The sequence below is a fragment of the Anolis sagrei genome, chromosome 2 (genome assembly GCF_037176765.1).
Source record: "Anolis sagrei isolate rAnoSag1 chromosome 2, rAnoSag1.mat, whole genome shotgun sequence".
Lineage (NCBI taxonomy): Eukaryota > Metazoa > Chordata > Lepidosauria > Squamata > Dactyloidae > Anolis > Anolis sagrei.
Genome location: NC_090022.1, coordinates 9,980,119 through 9,999,130, shown reverse-complemented (window position 1 = coordinate 9,999,130; position 19,012 = coordinate 9,980,119). Strand labels below are relative to the sequence as shown.

The following is a 19,012-nucleotide window of genomic DNA, read 5'->3' as shown; positions in this document are numbered from 1 at the left end:
GAGTTTTTACCCAGTTTGGGTCCCAAGAAATGACTGAATGGCAAATCCCATTGATGATTTATCTGGGGGTGATGGGAATGGCGAGCCAGATGGGGGAAGAGGTCAATGGGGACTTCCAACTCTATATTCTATTATTACCATGAAGCAGGGGCTGGATGGCCATCTGTTCGATGGGCTTTGCTTTTGCCCTTCCTACATGAAGGCAGAAGGCAGTTGGACTGGATGCCCTCTGAGGGTCCCTTCCAGCGCTAGGATTCTATGGTATTATTATTAGTATGGAGAGGCTGGATGTCCATCTGGATGTCCATCTGTTGTGCCTTCCTATATAAAAGCAGAAGGGGGTTGGACTGGATGCCCTTTGGGGGGTCGCTTACACCTCTAGCATTCTACAGCATTATTTGTATGTAGCAGAGGCTGGAAAAACATCTTTTGGGAGGGCTTTGCTTGTGTCTTCCCACATGAAGGCAGAAGTGGGTTGGGCTGGATAACCCTGGGGTCCCTTCGAACTCTAGGATTCTATTATTGTTAAGCAGGGACTGCATGGCCATCTGTGGGGAAGGATTGAGTTGTGCCTTTCCTTCCTGGCAGGAAGGGGGTGTGGACTAGATGCCCTTTGGGGGATGCCTCCCAAGTCTAGGAATCTATTATTCTGCTATTCCTTCCTGCCTCTTCAGGCCCTGTTTGGCTTCCTTTTTGTCAGGGAGGGAGACTGTGAACAAACCCTACTGTTTGCTCCTTTTCCTTCTTCTACTGACACAACCATTGTTTTCAATCTCTCTGGCAAGCCTGAGCTCATTTTCTGCTTTAGCTTGTCAGGCCTTTTCCCAATTTATGCCGGTTAGTCATTTGAACCCTTCTTAGGGGATTTCCGCCCGCCATCCTTCTATTTCTTGTACACATTCCTTTTAAGTCTTAGCTGACCTGGAAGATCTTTGGACATTTATTCTGGTTTCTTTAGATTTCTCATATTTTTCCCCTCCTTGTTGGCACTCTGCAATTGTGCCTCCAGTATTTAACTTTTAAGAATCCCCCATTCAATCTTTCCTGTTTCAAGAGATGTTTGATGATTAAGCCTGGAAGAAATGACCCCCATATGACTGTTTTTTTTTATAACAGAGTAGGTTTTACCCCAATGTATTCTGAACTAATAATGTTGTCACTATCACCTGACCGATGGACTTGCTATATTAGTCATGGGTTGAGTTATTTTGATCCTACACTCGCCACAGAATAAAACTCCTTGCAGAGTGCACTGCTCAACAAAGAATAGTTGTGAGTATTATATTATCTTTGTTTCATAGATTGTATATTTCTCTATGTATGGTTTATAATTCTTGCTACAATGTACCTTTTTAAGAATCTCCCATTCAATCTTATCCGTTTCAAGAGTTGTTTTATGATTAAGCCTGGAAGAAATGACCCCCATATGACTTGAAGTGACTGGACTGACCTTGAAGGAGCTGGGGGTGGTGACGGCCGACAGGGAGCTCTGGCGTGGACTGGTCCATGAGGTCACAAAGAGTCGGAGACGACTGAACGAATGAACAACAACAATGTACCTTTAGCCACTATCTATGTCCCCTTAGGATCCACCCCACCAGAAGACTGTTGGTGAATTTCTCACCTTAAAAGTTGAGCTTGTTTTTGATAATTTGAGTAAGTAGATTGTCTGTATAAATTCTTACAAACTTGTTATAACAAATTGTCCAATTGTAATTGTGTTATTCATGATATGTGTTGTTTGTAGACCCAACCGCCTGACGAAGACTTGTGAGTCGAAACCGGTAGCAGGTTGGAGTCAATTTATGTGACTACTGGAGTCTACTCACATGTAATAAAAAAAAGGACATTTTCTCAAACGAAGACTTTGCTTTATACTTCAAGAGAAGAACCAATTGTTTCTACTATCAAGGGTCTGGAGAATAAGCCCTATGAGGAGCGGCTTAGGGAACTGGGCATGTTTAGCCTGAAGAAGAGAAGGCTGAGAAGAGATATGATAGCTATGTATAAATATGTGAGAGGAAGCCACAGGGAGGAGGGAGCAAGCTTGTTTCCTGCTTCCTTGGAGACTAGGACGCAGAGCAATGGCTTCAAACTACAAGAGAGGAGATTCCATCTGAACATGAGGAAGAACTTCCTGACTGTGAGAGCCGTTCAGCAGTGGAACTCTCTGCCCCGGGGTGTGGTGGAGGCTCCTTCTTTGGAAGCTTTTAAGCAGAGGCTGGATGGCCATTTGTCAGGGGTGCTTTGAATGCAATATTCCTGCTTCTTGGCAGGGGGTTGGACTGGATGGCCCATGAGGTCTCTTCCAACTCTTTGATTCTATGATTCTATGATTCTATTATACTTATGTGTATGTGGCAGTTTTTGATATGTGTATTTGTAATATATACATTGAGTTAATTTAGTTATTCTCATATCACCACTATCAGTGGATTTTGGTCTCCACAGTTTCAGGGGAACCCATTTTTCTTTTTGAGAAAGGACCCCCAGGCAGCTCCCTTCCACCTCTCCCAGGAATCCTTCTGCTTACCTGATTCACTTCCACTCCATCACAAAGGGGAAGAAACGACCGAGGATTCGGCAACAACATCATTCCAGCCCCTGCGAGAGAGAGAGAGAGAGAGAGAGAGAGAGAGAGAGAGAGAGCAAGAGGTGGAAAGCTGATCACATAACATGTCTCAGAGGTGACAATAACAGTCCTATAAAGAAACCTAGGAGGAAGCTCAGTTTCCGGGCTCATCTTAACTTTGTGTCCCACCTGGGAAGATACTGAAGGGCTGATTTTTCAGTCCCATCCAACAGTATGCAAATGTAGAAGTATTGCCAGAAAGAAAACTGCAAATCATACTGAAATTACACCTTTTGCAACTGAATGCCTACCTATATACTCATCTTTTTTAAAAAAATATTTATTTGTATTATGCGTTATACGAGTAGATTTTGTACATTTATTCCCTACACATCATTTATCTATGACCACTTTTCCCAAACCTCTTCGTTTTTCTCTCTTTCTCCCTTTTATTTTATCCACTCATTTATTTAACACCAGCTGAATTCACTACACATTGCTGTGGTCAACTTTCCATCCCTCTTTCTACCCTTTCCTTCTCTCCTACCTTCCTTTTTTCTTTCCTCGTCTCCTTCCTTCTCTTTCCCTTTCCTTCCTTCCACCCTTTTTCTTTCCCTTATACTGTCTCCCCTTTATTCCTTCTCTTTCTTTCCTTCTTTCCTCTAAGTGTGTTGGTGTGTGAGAGAAGGCCAACCTGTAAGTGTTTTGGTGTGTGAGAAAAGGCCAACCTGTAAGTGTTTTGGTGTGTGAGCGAAGGCCAATCTGTGAGTGTGTTGGTGTGTGAGAGAAGGCCAATTTGTGAGTGTGTTGGTGCGTGAGAGAAGGCCAACCTGTAAGTGTGTTGGTGTGTGAGAGAAGGCCAGCCTGTAAGTATTTTGGTGTGTGAAAGAAGGCCAACCTGTGAGTGTGTTGGCGTGTGAGAGAAGGCCAACCTGTGAGTGTGTTGGTGTGTGAGAGAAGGCCAACCTGTAAGTGTTTTGGTGTGTGAGAAAAGGCCAACCTGTGAGTTTTTTGGTGTGTGAGAGAAGGCCAATCTGTGAGTGTGTTGGTGTGAGAGAAAAGGCCAATCTGTAAGTGTGTTGGTGTGTGAGAGAAGACCAACCTGTGAATGTTTTGGCGTGTGAGAGAAGGCCAACCTGTGGGGTGTTTTGGTGTGTGAGAGAAGGCCAACGTGTGAGTGTGCTGGTGTGTGAGAGAAGGCCAACCTGTGAGTGTGTTGGTGTGTGAGAGAAGGCCAACCTGTAAGTGTGTTGGTGTGTGAGAGAAGACCAACCTGTGAATGTTTTGGCGTGTGAGAGAAGGCCAACCTGTGGGGTGTTTTGGTGTGTGAGAGAAGGCCAACGTGTGAGTGTGTTGGTGTGTGAGAGAAGGCCAACCTGTAAGTGTGTTGGTGTGTGAGAGAAGGCCAACCTGTAAGTGTGTTGGTATGTGAGAAAAGGCCAACCTGTGAGTGTGCTGGTGTGTGAGAGAAGGCCAACCTGTGAGTGTTTTGGTGTGTGAGAGAAAGCCAACCTGTGAGTATGTTAGTGTGTGAGAGGAGGCCAACCGGTGAGTGTTTTGGTGTGTGAGAGAAGGCCAACCTGTGAGTGTGTTGGTGTGTGAGAGAAGGCCAACCTGTGAGTGTTGTGGTGTGTGAGAGAAGGCCAACCTGTGAGTGTGTTGGTGTGTGAGAGAAGGCCAACCTGTGAGTGTGCTGGTGTGTGAGAGAAGGCCAACCTGTGAGTGTGTTGGTGTGTGAGAGAAGGCCAACTTGCAAGTGTGTTGGTGTGTGAGAGAAGGCCAACCTGTGAGTGTTTTGGTGTGTGAGAGAAGGCCAATCTGTGAGTTTTTTGGTGTGTGAGAGAAGGCCAACCTGTGAGTGTTTTGGTGTGTGAGAGAAAGCCAACCTGTGAGTGTTTTGCTGTGTGAGAAAAGGCCAACCTGTGAGTGTTTTGGTGTGTGAGAGAAGGCCAACCTGTGAGTGTTTTGGTGTGTGAGAGAAAGCCAACCTGTGAGTGTGCTGGTGTGTGAGAGAAGGCCAATCTGTGAGTGTGTTGGTGTGTGAGAGGAGGCCAACCTGTGTTTTGGTGTGTGAGAAAAGGCCAACCTGTGAATGTTTTGGTATGTGAGAGAAGGCCAACCTGTAAGTGTGTTGGGTGAATGCGGCCTGGACCCACTCCTCCCTCCAGGTGTGTTGGGCTTTGCCCCTCTTCAGCCCTTTGGAGAAGGTCTGGGAAGAAGACTCACCGGAAGGAGAGGAAGAAGGAGGAGGAGGAGAAGACAGGCCAAGAAGAGGAAGGAGAGCCAAAGGGGCAAACTCTCCTCTCCCAGCTGGGCAAGGAAGGGTTAAGGGGAGGGAGTTTGGTTCCTAGAAGGTTAGGAAAGGCTGGTCAAAGGAGGACCATTTCTTTCCTGCCTCTCTGGGAACCACACTCCCTCTCCTTAACCCTTCCTTGCCCAGTGTTACACTGGAAAGAGGGACAAAGAGCATCTCTCCAAAGCCCTTATCCAACTTATGCCTTTGCTCCTCAATCCATTGACCTAGTTGGGGATGGAAAATAGAAATACTGCTTGAAACACCGAAATGGCTTTGAACACAAGCAGAATGGCACAAATGGCAAGCCAGCCAGGAGCCCCTGCCTTGCAGCCGATCTGACCTGCAGCAGGGAGTTCTGCAGTTCTCCGTTGCCCGCTTGGGCCAACATCAATGGGAATGTGGCCACAGCAGCAGCTTCAACCAAAGACTCCTTTTCTGCCTTGCATTCTTCCCCTCAACCTAACGTTGTAACCAATCCCCCAATAAAGTATCAATTAATTGTAACCTTTTAACTCTCCATAGTGATACATTGTGTCTGTTCCCTGGCTCTGACTTTCTCAAGCATGAACCTGATGGATGTGCAAGCAGCTCGATATCAAACCTTTTCGTTCCTGAGCCAAGGCCAGCTGTGAGCCAAAGCTGCGCTCCTTTGAATCATGCATACCGAAACCCTTCAGGTCCCCGTATCCACGAGTCAATGGATCGCTCCAAAATTGGTGCTATTTTTCTCATGGGCAGATTCTAAGACTAATGGCTATCTCGCTTTTGCTCCGCTAACCTCTCCGTTCCAGGAATAACCCTTTTTGCCCCCAGAAAACTTAACATGGAGCCCAGTCGGCTCACCATGGCCACAACATCGCTGCCACCATCTCGTTGATGCATGAAGAGCCTGTTGACCTGGGGAACCTGCTGTGGCCACCCTTGGGACCTCCAGGAAGCTGACAGGCCATCCCAGTCCTTGACGAGATGGGATCTACAGTTTTCCCCATTTTCCAATGTAGAGCTCGACCTCCAGTGCTGGCAGTCATCTCATAAGGACTCAATGGACTCCGTGGCACCTTCCCCAACTTGCCCCCATGGATTCTACAACTTTAAACAACTTTTGTCAACTTTTAAGAACTTTTGAAAACTTTTTGGACCTTTTTCTTCTTTCAAGCCCCATGGACTCCCTTTCTATGATTATAGGGTTTGATTATTTCATAACTTTAAACTCTCTATGAACTTTGGTGCGTGGGATGGATAAATATGAATTCCTCCCCCCCCCCCTTTTCCCTGTATATGCCTTATGAACCCCATGTATGTATCTGTGTATAAAAATAATAAGGGAAGCCACCTTTTTGTGACCCCAGCATGACAAACCTTGGGAAATTCCTTCCTATTTCCTGAGATGAATTCCCCATTGACTTAAGGATTCCAACAAAGACTTAGTGCATGATAATAACAAAGGTGCATCTTGGGCCTCGGAGCATAACCGCTCAGGAAGGCACCCCATGGTGAACCTGGTCATTCATCAATAATAGGACATCCTGCCTTCAGGGAAGATCAGGATGCTCCATTCGCCTCATTCATTGTCTTGACATCAATTGATCCTATATCCTGAATCAGAGATTACTAAGGGCTTGGCAGCCGCACCAGCCACTTTTGTATATTTCACCCCCACAAGATAATACCAGGCCAGCTTGAGGAATCCCTGGATTATCGCCGGCCATCGGACAAGCCATTAAGTCACATATAATCCATTCATTTTTCTCTTTGTTGTTTGTTTCCCGCTTTCACTGCCTCCACGCTCCTCATTGGGTGAGGAGCCGAAGTGGCGCTGGCTTCACTATTGGCTAGGTGCGCCTAAACCAGCCGCGCCTCCCCTCCAGCTGATGACTCCAGCCAATCAGTGTGTAGCCAGCGAAGGGGCGGGGGGGGGGGGGGGGGCAGGAAGTTTGAATTTGACAGTCCTGTTTCTCTATAAAAATACATTGTTTTGCCTTCTATGGTATGTCTGCTTGATGAATGATTGTTGTATGGCATCCTTTCCAGCTGGATCACAATAAAACAACTTGGTAGCTTTTCTTCAACTTGGTGAGTCCTTTTATTGGGAAAAATCAGGGGAAAATCTTGGGTGCTTCTTCCTGTCTCGCCAGGGCAACAAACTCTCTTTGATGAGACTGATTGGTCTCTGCCTCCTGGCAAAGACCCCTAAATTCTTGCTTGATATTAGCACCACCACAAAATACGTGACGAAATTAAAATTATGCATAGTTCACATTTGACTAGTCCACACACTGTCTTGACAGAGAAAAGATATGTCACACAGATTATGAATAAAGAATAAGGAGTTTACTCTTTGTTATGCAGAGCAAATTATATACAACTAGCTGTCCCCTACCATGCATTGCTGCGGCCCAGTTGCTGTGGCCTAGTCTGTGTTTATGTGCTTTGTGTGTGTATATATTTGTGTATATGTGTGTTTGCATATAGGTGTGTGGTTTTCCACATGCATTATAATTTAAAATTTGGGGGAGTTTTTTTGGCTTTTTAAGTCTTTTCTGCTGTGTTTTTCACTGCTCTTATGAGTGATGGTCACTTGTTGGCCTGATAGGTGTATTGTGTCCAAATTTGGTGGCAATTCATCCAGTGGTTTTTAAGTTATGTTAATCCCACAAACAAACATTATATTTTTATTTATATAGATTACTAGCCGTCCCCTACCACGTGTTGCTGTGGCCCAGTCTGGTGATCTGGAAAATAAAGTAATGAGAAAATGTTGGTTTCTAATATATGTAATTTTTATGTTTGTGAGTAAACAGTATTTCTTGTTGTTTCTTTGTCAGTGTTGATGTGGAGATTGTCTGGTTTGCAACATAGAAATGCTGGACCACACCAACAACCACCATGTCAGACTACACAGAGAAGCCGTTGAAATCCACAAGCATGTGGGCAATTTAAACAGAAAAGAAGAGACCATGAAAATGAACAAAATCTGGCTACCAGTATTAAAACACTCTAAAATTACAACAGCAAAACAGCAGAGAGGAAACAACCAGGCACATCTTAACACCTCTCAACAAAATTTTTTCCCAGGCTCAGGCAGGCCTTCAAATGCTAATGAAGGTGGTCAGTTGAAACATTCACACCTAGCTCCAGCAGAAGAGAGCTCTTTGCCCCACCCAGCCATTCCACAGATATATAAACCCACTGTCCTATTTCCAACAGACCTCACTACCTCTGAGGATGCTTGCCATAGATGCAGGTGAAACATCAGGAGAAAATGCCTCTAGAACATGGCTCTATAGCCCGAAAAAACCCACAAGAACCTAGTGATTCCAGCCATGAAAGCCTTCGACAATACAATGCAACATATCATTGTCTTTCTCTAGGTGTCCCTTTCAAATCTATGATACTATATCTGTGTGTGTGTGAATCGTATCTATCTATCTATCTATCTATCTATCTATCTATCTATCTTTATGGCTGGATGGCTCTTTGTCGGGAGGGCTTTGTTTATGTTTTCTTGCCCTGGTGAAGGGTGTTGGACTGCATGGCCTTGAGTATTTTCTGTTGGTCATGGGGGTTCTGTGTGGGACGTTTGGCCCAATTCTGTCATTGGTGGGGTTCAGAATGCTCTTTGATTGTAGGTGAACTATAAATCCCAGTAACTACAACTCCCAAATGTCATGGTCTATTCCCCCCAAACTCCATCTGTGTTCATATTTGGGCATATGGAATATTCATGCCAAATTTGGTCCAGATCCATCATTGTTTGAGTCCAAAGTGCTCTCTGGATGGAAGTGAAGGGGAGGGAGTTTGGTTCCTAGAGGGATAGGAAAGGCCCACTTCCTTCGTGATTCTATGGGAACCATATTCCCTGCCCTTAACCCTTCCTTGCCCAGCGTTACACTGGAAGGAGGGGGAAAGAGCATCTCTCCAAAGCCCTGGATCCAAAGGACTGAAGATGAAGGCAGACATTGAGTCATGGAAGGCAAAATCCCTATCCATAGGATAGTTAGATAGATATCTTCTCTCCCTGCCAAACCCTTGCTGCCCAACCTCACTGAACATTAAGGGGAATCCATCAGTCCAGGGAACAGAGCAGATCCTCCACCTACAACAGAGAAAGAAGGTCTCAGCTCGGGTCAAATCCCAGGGCTCCGTTTTCCCAAGGAGGAGGGACACAGACTTGGGTGGGAGCGGGTTGGGCTCCTGCTGTTAGCCCCAGCTTCTGCCAACCTAGCAGTTTGAAAACAGGCAAATGTGGGTAGATCAATAGGTACCACTCTGGCAGGAAGGTAACGGCGCTCCATGCAGTCATGCCAGTGGCCACATGACCTTGGAGGTGTCTATGGACAACGCCGGCTCTTAGGCTTCGAAATGGAGATGAGCACCAACCCCCAGAGTCAGACAGGGCTGGGCTTAATGCCAGGGTAAAACCCTTACCATTACTATTATCTCCCTGCCAAACCCTTGCTCCTCAACTCCACTGAACTTTAAAGGTTCATTACGGTACCTATTGATCTACTCGCCATTACGGTACCATAGAAACATAGAATCCTAGAGTTGGAAGAGACCTCATGGGCCATCCAGTCCAACCTCCAGTCAAGAAGCAGGAATATTGCATTCAAAGCACCCCTGACAGAGCAGAGCCTCAATCTACAACAGAAAGAGAAGGTCTCAGCTTGGGGTCAAGTCCCAGGGCTCCCTTTCCCAAGGAGGAGGGACACAGACGTGGGTGGGAGACACAACAAAAGCACCCACCACAAACAGGCTCTTCATTGCCCACGGCCTTTGAGACATAGAATCATAGAATCAAAGAGTTGGAAGAGACCTCCTGGGCCATCCAGTCCAACCCCCTGCCAAGAAGCAGGAATATTGCATTCAAATCACCCCTGACAAATGGCCATCCAGCCTCTGCTTTAAAGCTTCCAAAGAAGGAGCCTCCACCACACTCCGGGGCAGAGAGTTCCACTGCTGAACGGCTCTCACAGTCAGGAAGTTCTTCCTCATGTTCAGATGGAATCTCCTCTCTTGTAGTTTGAAGCCATTGTTCCCTTGCGTCCTAGTCTCCAAGGAAGCAGAAAACAAGCTTGCTCCCTCCTCCCTGTGGCTTCCTCTCACATATTTATACATGGCTATCATATCTCCTCTCAGCCTTCTCTTCTTCAGGCTAAACATGCCCAGTTCCCTAAGCCGCTCCTCATAGGGCTTGTTCTCCAGACCCTTGATCATTTTAGTCGCCCTCCTCTGGACACATTCCAGCTTGTCAATATCTCTCTTGAATTGTGGTGCCCAGAATTGGACACAATATTCCAGGTGTGGTCTAACCAAAGCAGAATAGAGGGGTAGCATTACTTCCCTAGATCTAGACACTATGCTCCTATTGATGCAGGCCAAAATCCCATTGGCTTTTTTTGCCGCCGCATCACATTGTTGGCTCATGTTTAACTTGTTGTCCACGAGGACTCCAAGATCTTTTTCACACGTCCTGCTCTCGAGCCAGGCATTGTCCCCCATTCTGTATCTTTGCATTTCATTTTTTCTGCCAAAGTGGAGTATCTTGCATTTGTCACTGTTGAACTTCATTTTGTTCGTTTTGGCCCATCTCTCTAATCTGTCAAGATCCCTCGCTGCAATGGCTGCTCTCCAAAGCCGCACTCTGCCAAGGCCGGGGAATCACAATTCAAGAGTTTGCTTAGAAGGGTGTCACTGATTTCCACATTTCAGCCTTGCACAGGACTACTGCAAAGGGGTGGCCAATACAGTGGAGTAATAAGGAGATACACCCAGCCCGTCCCCAGTACTACTGACTGTAACTCAGTGAGGGATAGGATTTCATCCACCTTGTTAGAGTGATAAGTAAAACAAAATTAGATCCCGAAATACATTGGGCACGCTTGAGGTTTAGATGGCGCATTTGATATCCAACTTATACCTTATACCTTTGCTCCTCAGTCCATTGACCTGGTTGGAGATGGAAAATGGAAATACTGCTTGAAACACAGAAATAACTTTGAACACAAGCAGACCCAGAGGCACCACCACAAAATATGTGACGAAATGAAAATTATGCATAGTTCACGTTTGACTAGTCCACACACTGGGTTGTAGTAGGTTTTCCGGGCTATATGGCCATGTTCTAGAGCAGTGGTTCTCAACCTTCCTAATGGCGCGACCCCTTAGTACAGGTCCTCATGTTGTGGTGACCCCCAACCATAACGTTATTTTCATTGCTACTTCATAACTGTAATTTTGCTACTGTTAAGAGTCATAATGTAAATATGCAGGATGTATTTTCATTCACTGGACCAAATTTAGCACAAATACCTGATACGCCCAAAATTTGAATACTGGTGGAATTGGGGGTGATCGATTTTGTCATTTGGTAATGCTGAAGTTGCTGGGATTTATAGTTCACCTTAAATCAAAGAGCCTTCTGAACTCCATCAATGATGGAATTGAATCAAACTAGGCACACAGAATTCCTGTGACCAAGAGAAAATACTGGGAAGGTCTGGTGGACATTGACCTTGAGTTTTTGGAGTTGTAGTTCACCTACATCCAGAGAACACTGTGGACTCAAGCAATGATGGATCTGGATCAAACTTGGCACAAATACTCAATATTCCCAAATGTGAACACTGGTAGAGTTTGGAGAAAATAGACCTTGCCATTTGGAAGTTGTAGTTGTTGGGATTTATAGTTCACCCACAATGAAATAGCATTCTGAACCCCACCAACGATAGAATTGGACCAAACTTTCCACACAGAACCCCCATGACCAACAGAAAATACTATGTTTTCTGATGGTCTTTGGCGACCCCTCTGACACCCCCTTGCGACCCCCACAGGGGTCCGACCCCCAGGTTGAGAAACACTGTTCTAGAGGCATTTTCTCCTGACGTTTCGCCTGCATCTATGGCAAGCATCCTCAGATGTAGTGAGGTCTGTTGGAAGTAGGAAAATGGGTTTATATATCTGTGGAAAAACCAGGGTGTGACAAAGGACTTTTGCCTGCTGGAGCTAGGTGTGAATGTTTCAACTGACCACCTTCATTAGCATTTGATAGCCTGGAAGTGCCTGGAGCAAACTTTTGTTGAGAGGTGATTAAATGTCCCTGATTGTTTTCCCTCTGCTGTTTTAATTTTAGATTAGCATTTAATGGCTTGAAAGTGCCTGGGGAAATCTTTCTTTGAGAGGTGATTTGATGTGCCTGATTGTTTACTCTCTGTTGTTTTGCTGTTGTAATTTTTGAGTTTTTTTAATACTGGTAGCCAGATTTTGTTCATTTTCATGGTTTCTTCCTTTGTGTTGAAACGCCAATTCTGGTTTCAGCTGTTGCTTTAGGCGTTTCTGGAATTTTTGTTTTTGTCTGTTGGTGTGGACAGCCATGTTTTTCTCCACTCTCACAACCACCATGTCAGACTACACAGAGAAGCCACTGAAATCCACAAACATGTGGACAATTTCAACAGAAAGGAAGAAACCGGAAAATACGAGCCGGAAATACGATTTGCACATCAAGGGCTGGGCCTCAACAGAAGCAACATGTTCAATTCTGGAATCCAACCTGAAAGACAATAGTCACAAATTGGAAATTTACAACCAAGGTGGTAAAGGAGGTGGAAACTAAGCCCAGAGGAACAACCAATGGAGTTACATATGGTTTATTTTAAAAATAAGTGACATGACAATCGTATTTAACCCTCTGAAGGATTGTCACAGGGAGCTTGCTTTCTGCTGCCCCAGAGAAGAGGACCTCAACTTAGGAATTCATAGGCCAAGAAAGTGGACTCTACCAGATCTTAGGGAGAACTTCTCAAATGGTCCTGTTTGTAATTGGATATTTACCCACAAAGGATAAACAGAGGACAGCCAGTCCAGTCCCATGGTGATGCCCGTGACCAGGGAAGCAAAAGAGTTCGCCAAAACAGTCCCAAGCTAAACAAAGCAAAACACCTGAACAGAGTTCAAAACCAAGAATGGGAATTGTCTAAGAAATGCGTCCAAAGTCAAGCCAAGTACTACTTGAAGCCAAGGGAATCACACATGTTCATCGGAAATGTGGAATGTATAGTCTACAGGACAAGCATGCCAATGTTGCAATTTCCCTGTTGCAATTCATTTTTTTTTTACTTTTGTCCTAGCTCGTTGGATTTTTTTCTCTTCTGTGAATTCTCTGGTGACTCACAAGATATGAACTCTGAGTAAAACATTTCCCACACTCCTGGCATTGGTAAGGCTTCTCTCCAGTGTGGAGTCTTTTGTGCCTCCCCAAGTGTGAACTGTAAGCAAAACATTTCCCACACTCTTGGCATTGGTGTGGCTTCTCTCTTGTGTGGAGTCTTTTGTGCCTCACCAATTGTGAGTTGGAAGCAAAACATTTCCCACACTCCTGGCATTGGTATGGCTTCTCTCCTATGTGAAGTGTTCTGTGGCTCACCAAGTTTGAACTGGAAGCAAAACATTTCCCGCACTCCTGGCATTGGTATGGCTTCTCTCCTGTGTGGAGTCTTTTGTGGTACACCAAGGCAGAACTGTCAGTAAAACATTTCCCACATTCTTGACACTGGTATGGCTTCTCTCCTGTGTGGAGTCTTTTGTGCCTCACCAAGGCTGAACTGTAACCAAAACATTTCCCACATTCTTGGCATTGGTATTTCTTCTCTCCTGTGTGGAGTCTATTGTGCTTCACCAAGCCTGAACTGGAAGCAAAACATTTCCCACATTCATTGCATTTGTATGGCTTCTCTCCTGTGTGAACCTTTTTGTGCTCCACCAAGGCTGAACTCACAGCAAAACATTTCCCACACTGCTGGCATTTGTATGGCTTCTCTCCTGTGTGGAGTCTATTATGGCTCACCAAGGCTGAACTGGAAGCAAAACATTTCCCACATTCATTGCATTTATATGGCTTTTCTCTTGTGTGGACTCTTTTGTGCTTCACCAAGGCTGAACTCACAGCAAAACATTTCCTACACTGCTGGCATTGGTATGGCTTCTCTCCTGTGTGGAGTCTTTTGTGGCTCACCAAGGTTGAACTGTCAGCAAAACATTTCCCACACTCCTGGCATTGGTATGGCTTCTCTCCTGTGTGGAGTGTTTTGTGCCTCACCAAAGCTGAACTGTAAGCAAAGCATTTCCCGCACTCCTGGCATTGGTATGGCTTTTCTCGTGTGTGGAGTGTTTTGTGGCTCACCAAGGCGGAACCGTAGGCAAAACGTTTCCCACACTCCTGGCATTGGTGTGGCTTCTCTCCTGTATGGAGTCTATTGTGGCTCACCAAGGCCGAACTCTTAGCAAAACATTTCCCACACTCCTGGCACTGGTATGGCTTCTCTCCTGTGTGGAGTCTTTTGTGGCTCACCAAATTTGATCTCTGAGCAAAACATTTCCCACACTCCTGGCATTGGTATGGCTTTTCTCCTTTGTGGAGCCTTTTATGCCTCCCCAAGTGTGAACTGTCAGCAAAACATTTCCCACACTCCTGGCATTGGTATGGTTTCTCTCCTGTGTGGATTATTTTATGCCTCACTAAGGCTGAACTGCAACTAAAACATTTCCCACACTCCTGGCATTGGTATTGCTTCTCTACTCTGTGGAGTGTTTTGCAGCTCACCAATTTTGAACTCTGAGCAAAACATCTCCCAAACTCTCGGCACTGGTGTGGCTTCTCTTCATATACATTGCATTTGTAGGGCCTTTCTCTGGCAGAACCTCCATCTTCACTGTGGGTTTGCTGGTGTCTAGGAAGGCCCCCATTGAGCCCAAAATGCTTCCTGCATTTGGTATATACATTGCTCTTCTTCCAGTCATCTGCTGTGAAGAAGAAGGACAGAAACAATCATTCTTCAGTGTGAGTGATAAGGACTCTAAAGATATAAACGCTGTCCTCTCCCCACCCCTTGTGCAGTAAGGATTGACACTGTTTGATTGCCTGGAGCCTCTAAGGGAGAGCTGAGTAACATATGTTCCAGAGTATACCTGTTCCTCATCAAGCATGTTTTTTATTCTGTCTCCTCCCTTCACATTCAAATCCTTCCCTTTTTCTCTAGCTAAATCTTTACTTTGCTATTACCCATTCCATAATCATTCCCTTCTTTTCCTTTCTCTCCCCCAACCTCCAGTTCTCTCTCCCCATGTGATTGTAAACAAAAAACCTCAAACCCCAATCATTCACAAGCACAGAACATAGAACACATTATGTTGCAGGTCACCATCTTGCTAATGACTGAGGCTAGGGACAGTTTGCATGCTGGGAGAGGCAGCATACAAAGAGAGCCTGGACTGCAGACGCGCGGAGGCTAGACTGCCTGGCTGGGAGGAAAACAAGGCTGAACATGAGCCCAATAAAAAGACGTATAGCAGCGTCTGTGTACGTGAAGCCAAGGGATGTTTGTTCTTCTTGATGCTCCACTCTCCAGCCAATCAATCTGGGCAATGGCTCTGAATAGATTTCCAGGGAGCCCGAGTTACTGGGAAGGAGCCTGTCAGCAGACATCAAGAGCAAGTCGGCTTTTGCAACACAACTCTTTCTCATCATTTCTCCTTTTGGCTTCAGGCATGCAGTGGCTTTCCAAGCCGTCCAAGAGCACACAGGATGCAAAACCAGGGGGCTGGAAATGTGGGCCTGAAGTCAGGAGAGCTTTGCTGGGAAATCTGCTTCCCAACCCCCTCCCCTGCCAATCTATCTCTCACACACTCACAGAGATACAGAGAGAGTGATGGTGTGACTGATCTGGGGTGAACACTCTTGCTAGGCTTTTCAGGGGGCCCTGGTGCCGTGAGGAAGTGTGGTACACTTGGACTTGACTATTGAAGTCTTCCCACTGGAGTCCGAATTGGTGCTAAGATTGCTGTTGCTCAGGCACCAAGTCAATATTACTCATATGTCACATATTTCTAGCATAAGCCCTGCCTTGAGAACTCTCAGTGACCGTGATGATTTAGGACAATACTGCATTTTGAAATAGAAATCCCCACGAGTGAGGGAGCCTTACCAAGAGAGTCCACCATCCCATGAATCTCCTCCATGATCTGCCCATGCAAGGCTTTCTGATCAGGACTCAGGAGAGCCCACTCCTCCGGGGAGAAATGGACAGCCACGTCCTCAAAGGCGATTGGGCCCTGGTGGGAAAAGAACACATTACCTTCTCACATCAGGGAAATCAAGAAAAATAATTACAAGAAACTCTTTAAAGCAGGTTTACATTCCTCTTTTGTGTGTGTGTGTGTGTGTGTGTTTATTTTTCACTTTTAAGAAACTCCCATTCAATCCTTTCTGTTTCAACAGATGTTTGATGATTGAGCCTGGAATAAATGATCCCCAGGCAGCTCCAGTCCTCCTCTCCCAGAAATCCTTCTGCTTACCTGATCCACTTCCACTCCATCACAAAGGGGAAGAAATGATTGAGGATTTGGCAACATCATTCCAGTCCCTGGGAGAGAGAGAGAGAGAGAGCAAGGGGTGGAGAACTGATCACATAAACATGTCTCAGAGGACAGAATTACAGCCCTATAAATGACCCTATGAACCCAGGCGCATTCTCCAGCCCAGGAATAGGTAACATTTTGGAGATGAGACTTTTTATCTCAACCAGTGCTGTGAGTAGGTTGGACTGAAACTAGTCCTGGGCTTGGTATTGCAATTGACTACAATTATTCTTTGTTGTCCCTTCGTCTTCCAGCTCAGTTTCAGGTTCATCTTAGCTCCGGGTCTCACCTGGGAAGATATTGAATGGCTTATTTTTCAGTCCCACACAACTGTATGCAAATGTAGAAGTATTGTCAGAAAGAAAACTGCAAATCACACTGAAATTACACATTTTGCCCCTGAATGTGGATATCTATATACTCATCTTTCTTAAAAGATTATTATTATTATTATTATTTGAAACACAACAAGATGAGTCCTTTCCAGGATTCCCCACTGCTCCCGGGGGGGCTTGCCTGCTTCAGGTCCAGGTGAGTTGGGTCTCTCCATGTTGGAGCCACTCTTTGATGAAGAACCCAACCGTATCCCAGATGCCTTTCCTCCCTCTTCTCTCAAGGGAAAGAAATCCCTCAACAGGCTCGACTCCAAAATTCTCAGCCAAAAATCACCTTTACTCTGTGAAAGAAAGGCAGAAGAAGTCAAGAAGAATGGGAACAACACCGGAAAATAAATGACTAAAACTTACCAGGAGTCACACCATCAAAAACATTTTAACAAAATTCTATATAGATGGCACATCACTCCTGAAAAGGAGCCCCCGGTGGCGCAGTGGGTTAAACCCCTGTGCCGGCAGGACTGAAGACCGACAGGTCGCACGTTCGAATCCGGGGAGAGGCGGATGAGCTCCCTCTATCAGCTCCAGCTCTTCATGCGGGGACATGAGAGAAGCCTCCCACAAGGATGATAAAAACAAAAATAAAGGCGTTCCCTGGGCAATGTCCTTGCAGACGGCCAATTCTCTCACACCAGAAGCAACTTGCTCCTGACACAACAAAAAAAACAAAAACTCCTGAAAAACTGTGAAAGAGCTTTTAAGAGATCCAACATATGTTGGGAATGCAAACAAGTAACTGGAACTTTCTAACAATTTTGGTGAATTTGTCCAAAAGCTAAAAAGTTCTTGATAAAAATCCACAGAGACATGGAAACCGGACTAGAGCACAAATTCCCAGAACATTTTCTGCTGGGATTATGAGACAAACAGACATTGAAACTCCGAGAAAGAATCTTTCTTTATATGACAACAGAAACAGGAACTGAATACGCAAAATTATGGAAACAACAAAACATTGGATTACATAAGGTTCTGAAATAGCTAAAATGGACACATTAATTTTAACTGCAGACAAACAAATCTACAGAAACTTCAGGAAGAATGGAAACTCTTCATTGAATTTATAAAGAACCAAAGGAAGATGAGCACAGCAGGGAGTGTTATGGTATTAAGAGTACATAGGTACATTATCTCTTGAATAATTGAATAGCAGCTCTCTTCAATTAGAATAGAAATTGTTGCAAGCCTTCTGATTTAGATATTTTATAACTGCAGACACACACACACACACACTGAGTGTGTTAGAAGGCCAACCTGTGAGTGTGTTGGTGTGTGACAGAAGGATGACTCCTGGGCCCACTTTGGCCCTCCCTCCAGATGTGTTGGGCTTCAGCCCCTCTTCGGCCCTTTGGAGAAGGAATGGGAAGAAGACTCACCGGAAGGAAAGGAAGAAGGAGATGAAGGGGAAAATAGGTGACAGTATAATAGCTGGGGAACCCCAGTAGTACAGTGGGTTAAAGCACTGAGCTGCTGAGCTTGTTGACCGAAAGGTCGCAGGTTCGATTCCGGGGAGCAGTGTGAGCTTTATTATTTATTTTATTATTATTTTATTTCCTATATTCGTACCCCACCCTTCTCCCTCCGAAGGGGGACTCAGTATCATACGATACTAGCATCATAAAAACAACCACAGTACAATCACAATATTAAAAATTAAAACAATTAATTAAGACACATCCATTAAAACCGGAATCCAAAAACCAGTCCGGGTCAATTCATTGCCATAAGTTGTGTGATCTTCTTCCACTTGCTGCTCACTGATCAAACGCTTGGTCCCATAACCAGGTCTTGATTTTCCTTCTAAAAGACAAGAGGGAGGCGGCCAATCTCATATCTCTAGGGAAGGCGTTCCATAGGTGGGGGGCCACTGCTGAGAAGGCCCTGTCTCTCGTCCCCATCAACTGTGTTTGTGATAGTGGTGGGATCGAGAGCAGGGCCTCTCCTGAAGATGTTAAACTTTGTGATGCTTCGTGACAGGAGATACGTTCGGACAGGTAGTCTGGGCCAGAACCGTTTAAGGCTTTAAAGGTTGAAACCAGCACTTTGAATTGTACCTAGAAGCTGATCGGTAGCCAGTGGAGTTGGTGTAACAAAGGAGTTGTGTGTTCCTTGTACGTCGCTCCGGTGAGCAACCTTCCGCAGAAAATGTTGAATGTATAGTCTACAGGGCCAGCATGCCCAACCTTGCAATTTCCCTGTGGCAATTCATTTTATTTTTACTTTTGTCCCAGCTCTTTGGATGGTTTTTCTCTTCTGTGAATTTTCTGGTGACTCACCAAATTTGATCTAGCAAAACATTTCCCACGCTCCTGGCATTGGTATGGCTTCTCT

At 45.2% G+C, this 19,012-nt stretch overlaps 2 protein-coding genes across 5 annotated transcripts in view; one reads left to right on the top strand and one right to left on the bottom strand.

Moving 5' to 3' along the window:
- LOC132765774 (zinc finger protein 850-like) overlaps positions 1 to 19,012 on the top strand; it is a 1,095,673-nt gene that overhangs the window by 675,862 nt on the left and 400,799 nt on the right. The gene's annotated exons all lie outside the window — the stretch shown is intronic.
- Positions 1 to 19,012, bottom strand: part of LOC132766016 (zinc finger protein 208-like) — a 151,722-nt gene that overhangs the window by 4,848 nt on the left and 127,862 nt on the right. The window contains exons 1-3 of one of the 4 annotated variants that reach the window (XM_067465114.1): positions 16,224 to 18,896; positions 15,854 to 15,980; positions 12,505 to 14,672 (exon numbers count right to left, since the gene is read on the bottom strand). The exons of 1 other annotated variant lie outside the window; for it this stretch is intronic. In XM_067465114.1, coding sequence (XP_067321215.1) covers positions 12,997 to 14,672; positions 15,854 to 15,980; positions 16,224 to 16,283 — 1,863 coding nt within the window. In that variant the 5' untranslated portion in view covers positions 16,284 to 18,896 and the 3' untranslated portion in view covers positions 12,505 to 12,996. Of the gene's footprint in view, positions 1 to 2,533; positions 2,605 to 12,504; positions 14,673 to 15,853; positions 15,981 to 16,223; positions 18,897 to 19,012 lie in introns of those variants that run through there. 2 more of the 4 variants (XM_067465110.1, XM_067465108.1) reach the window with 2 other exon arrangements.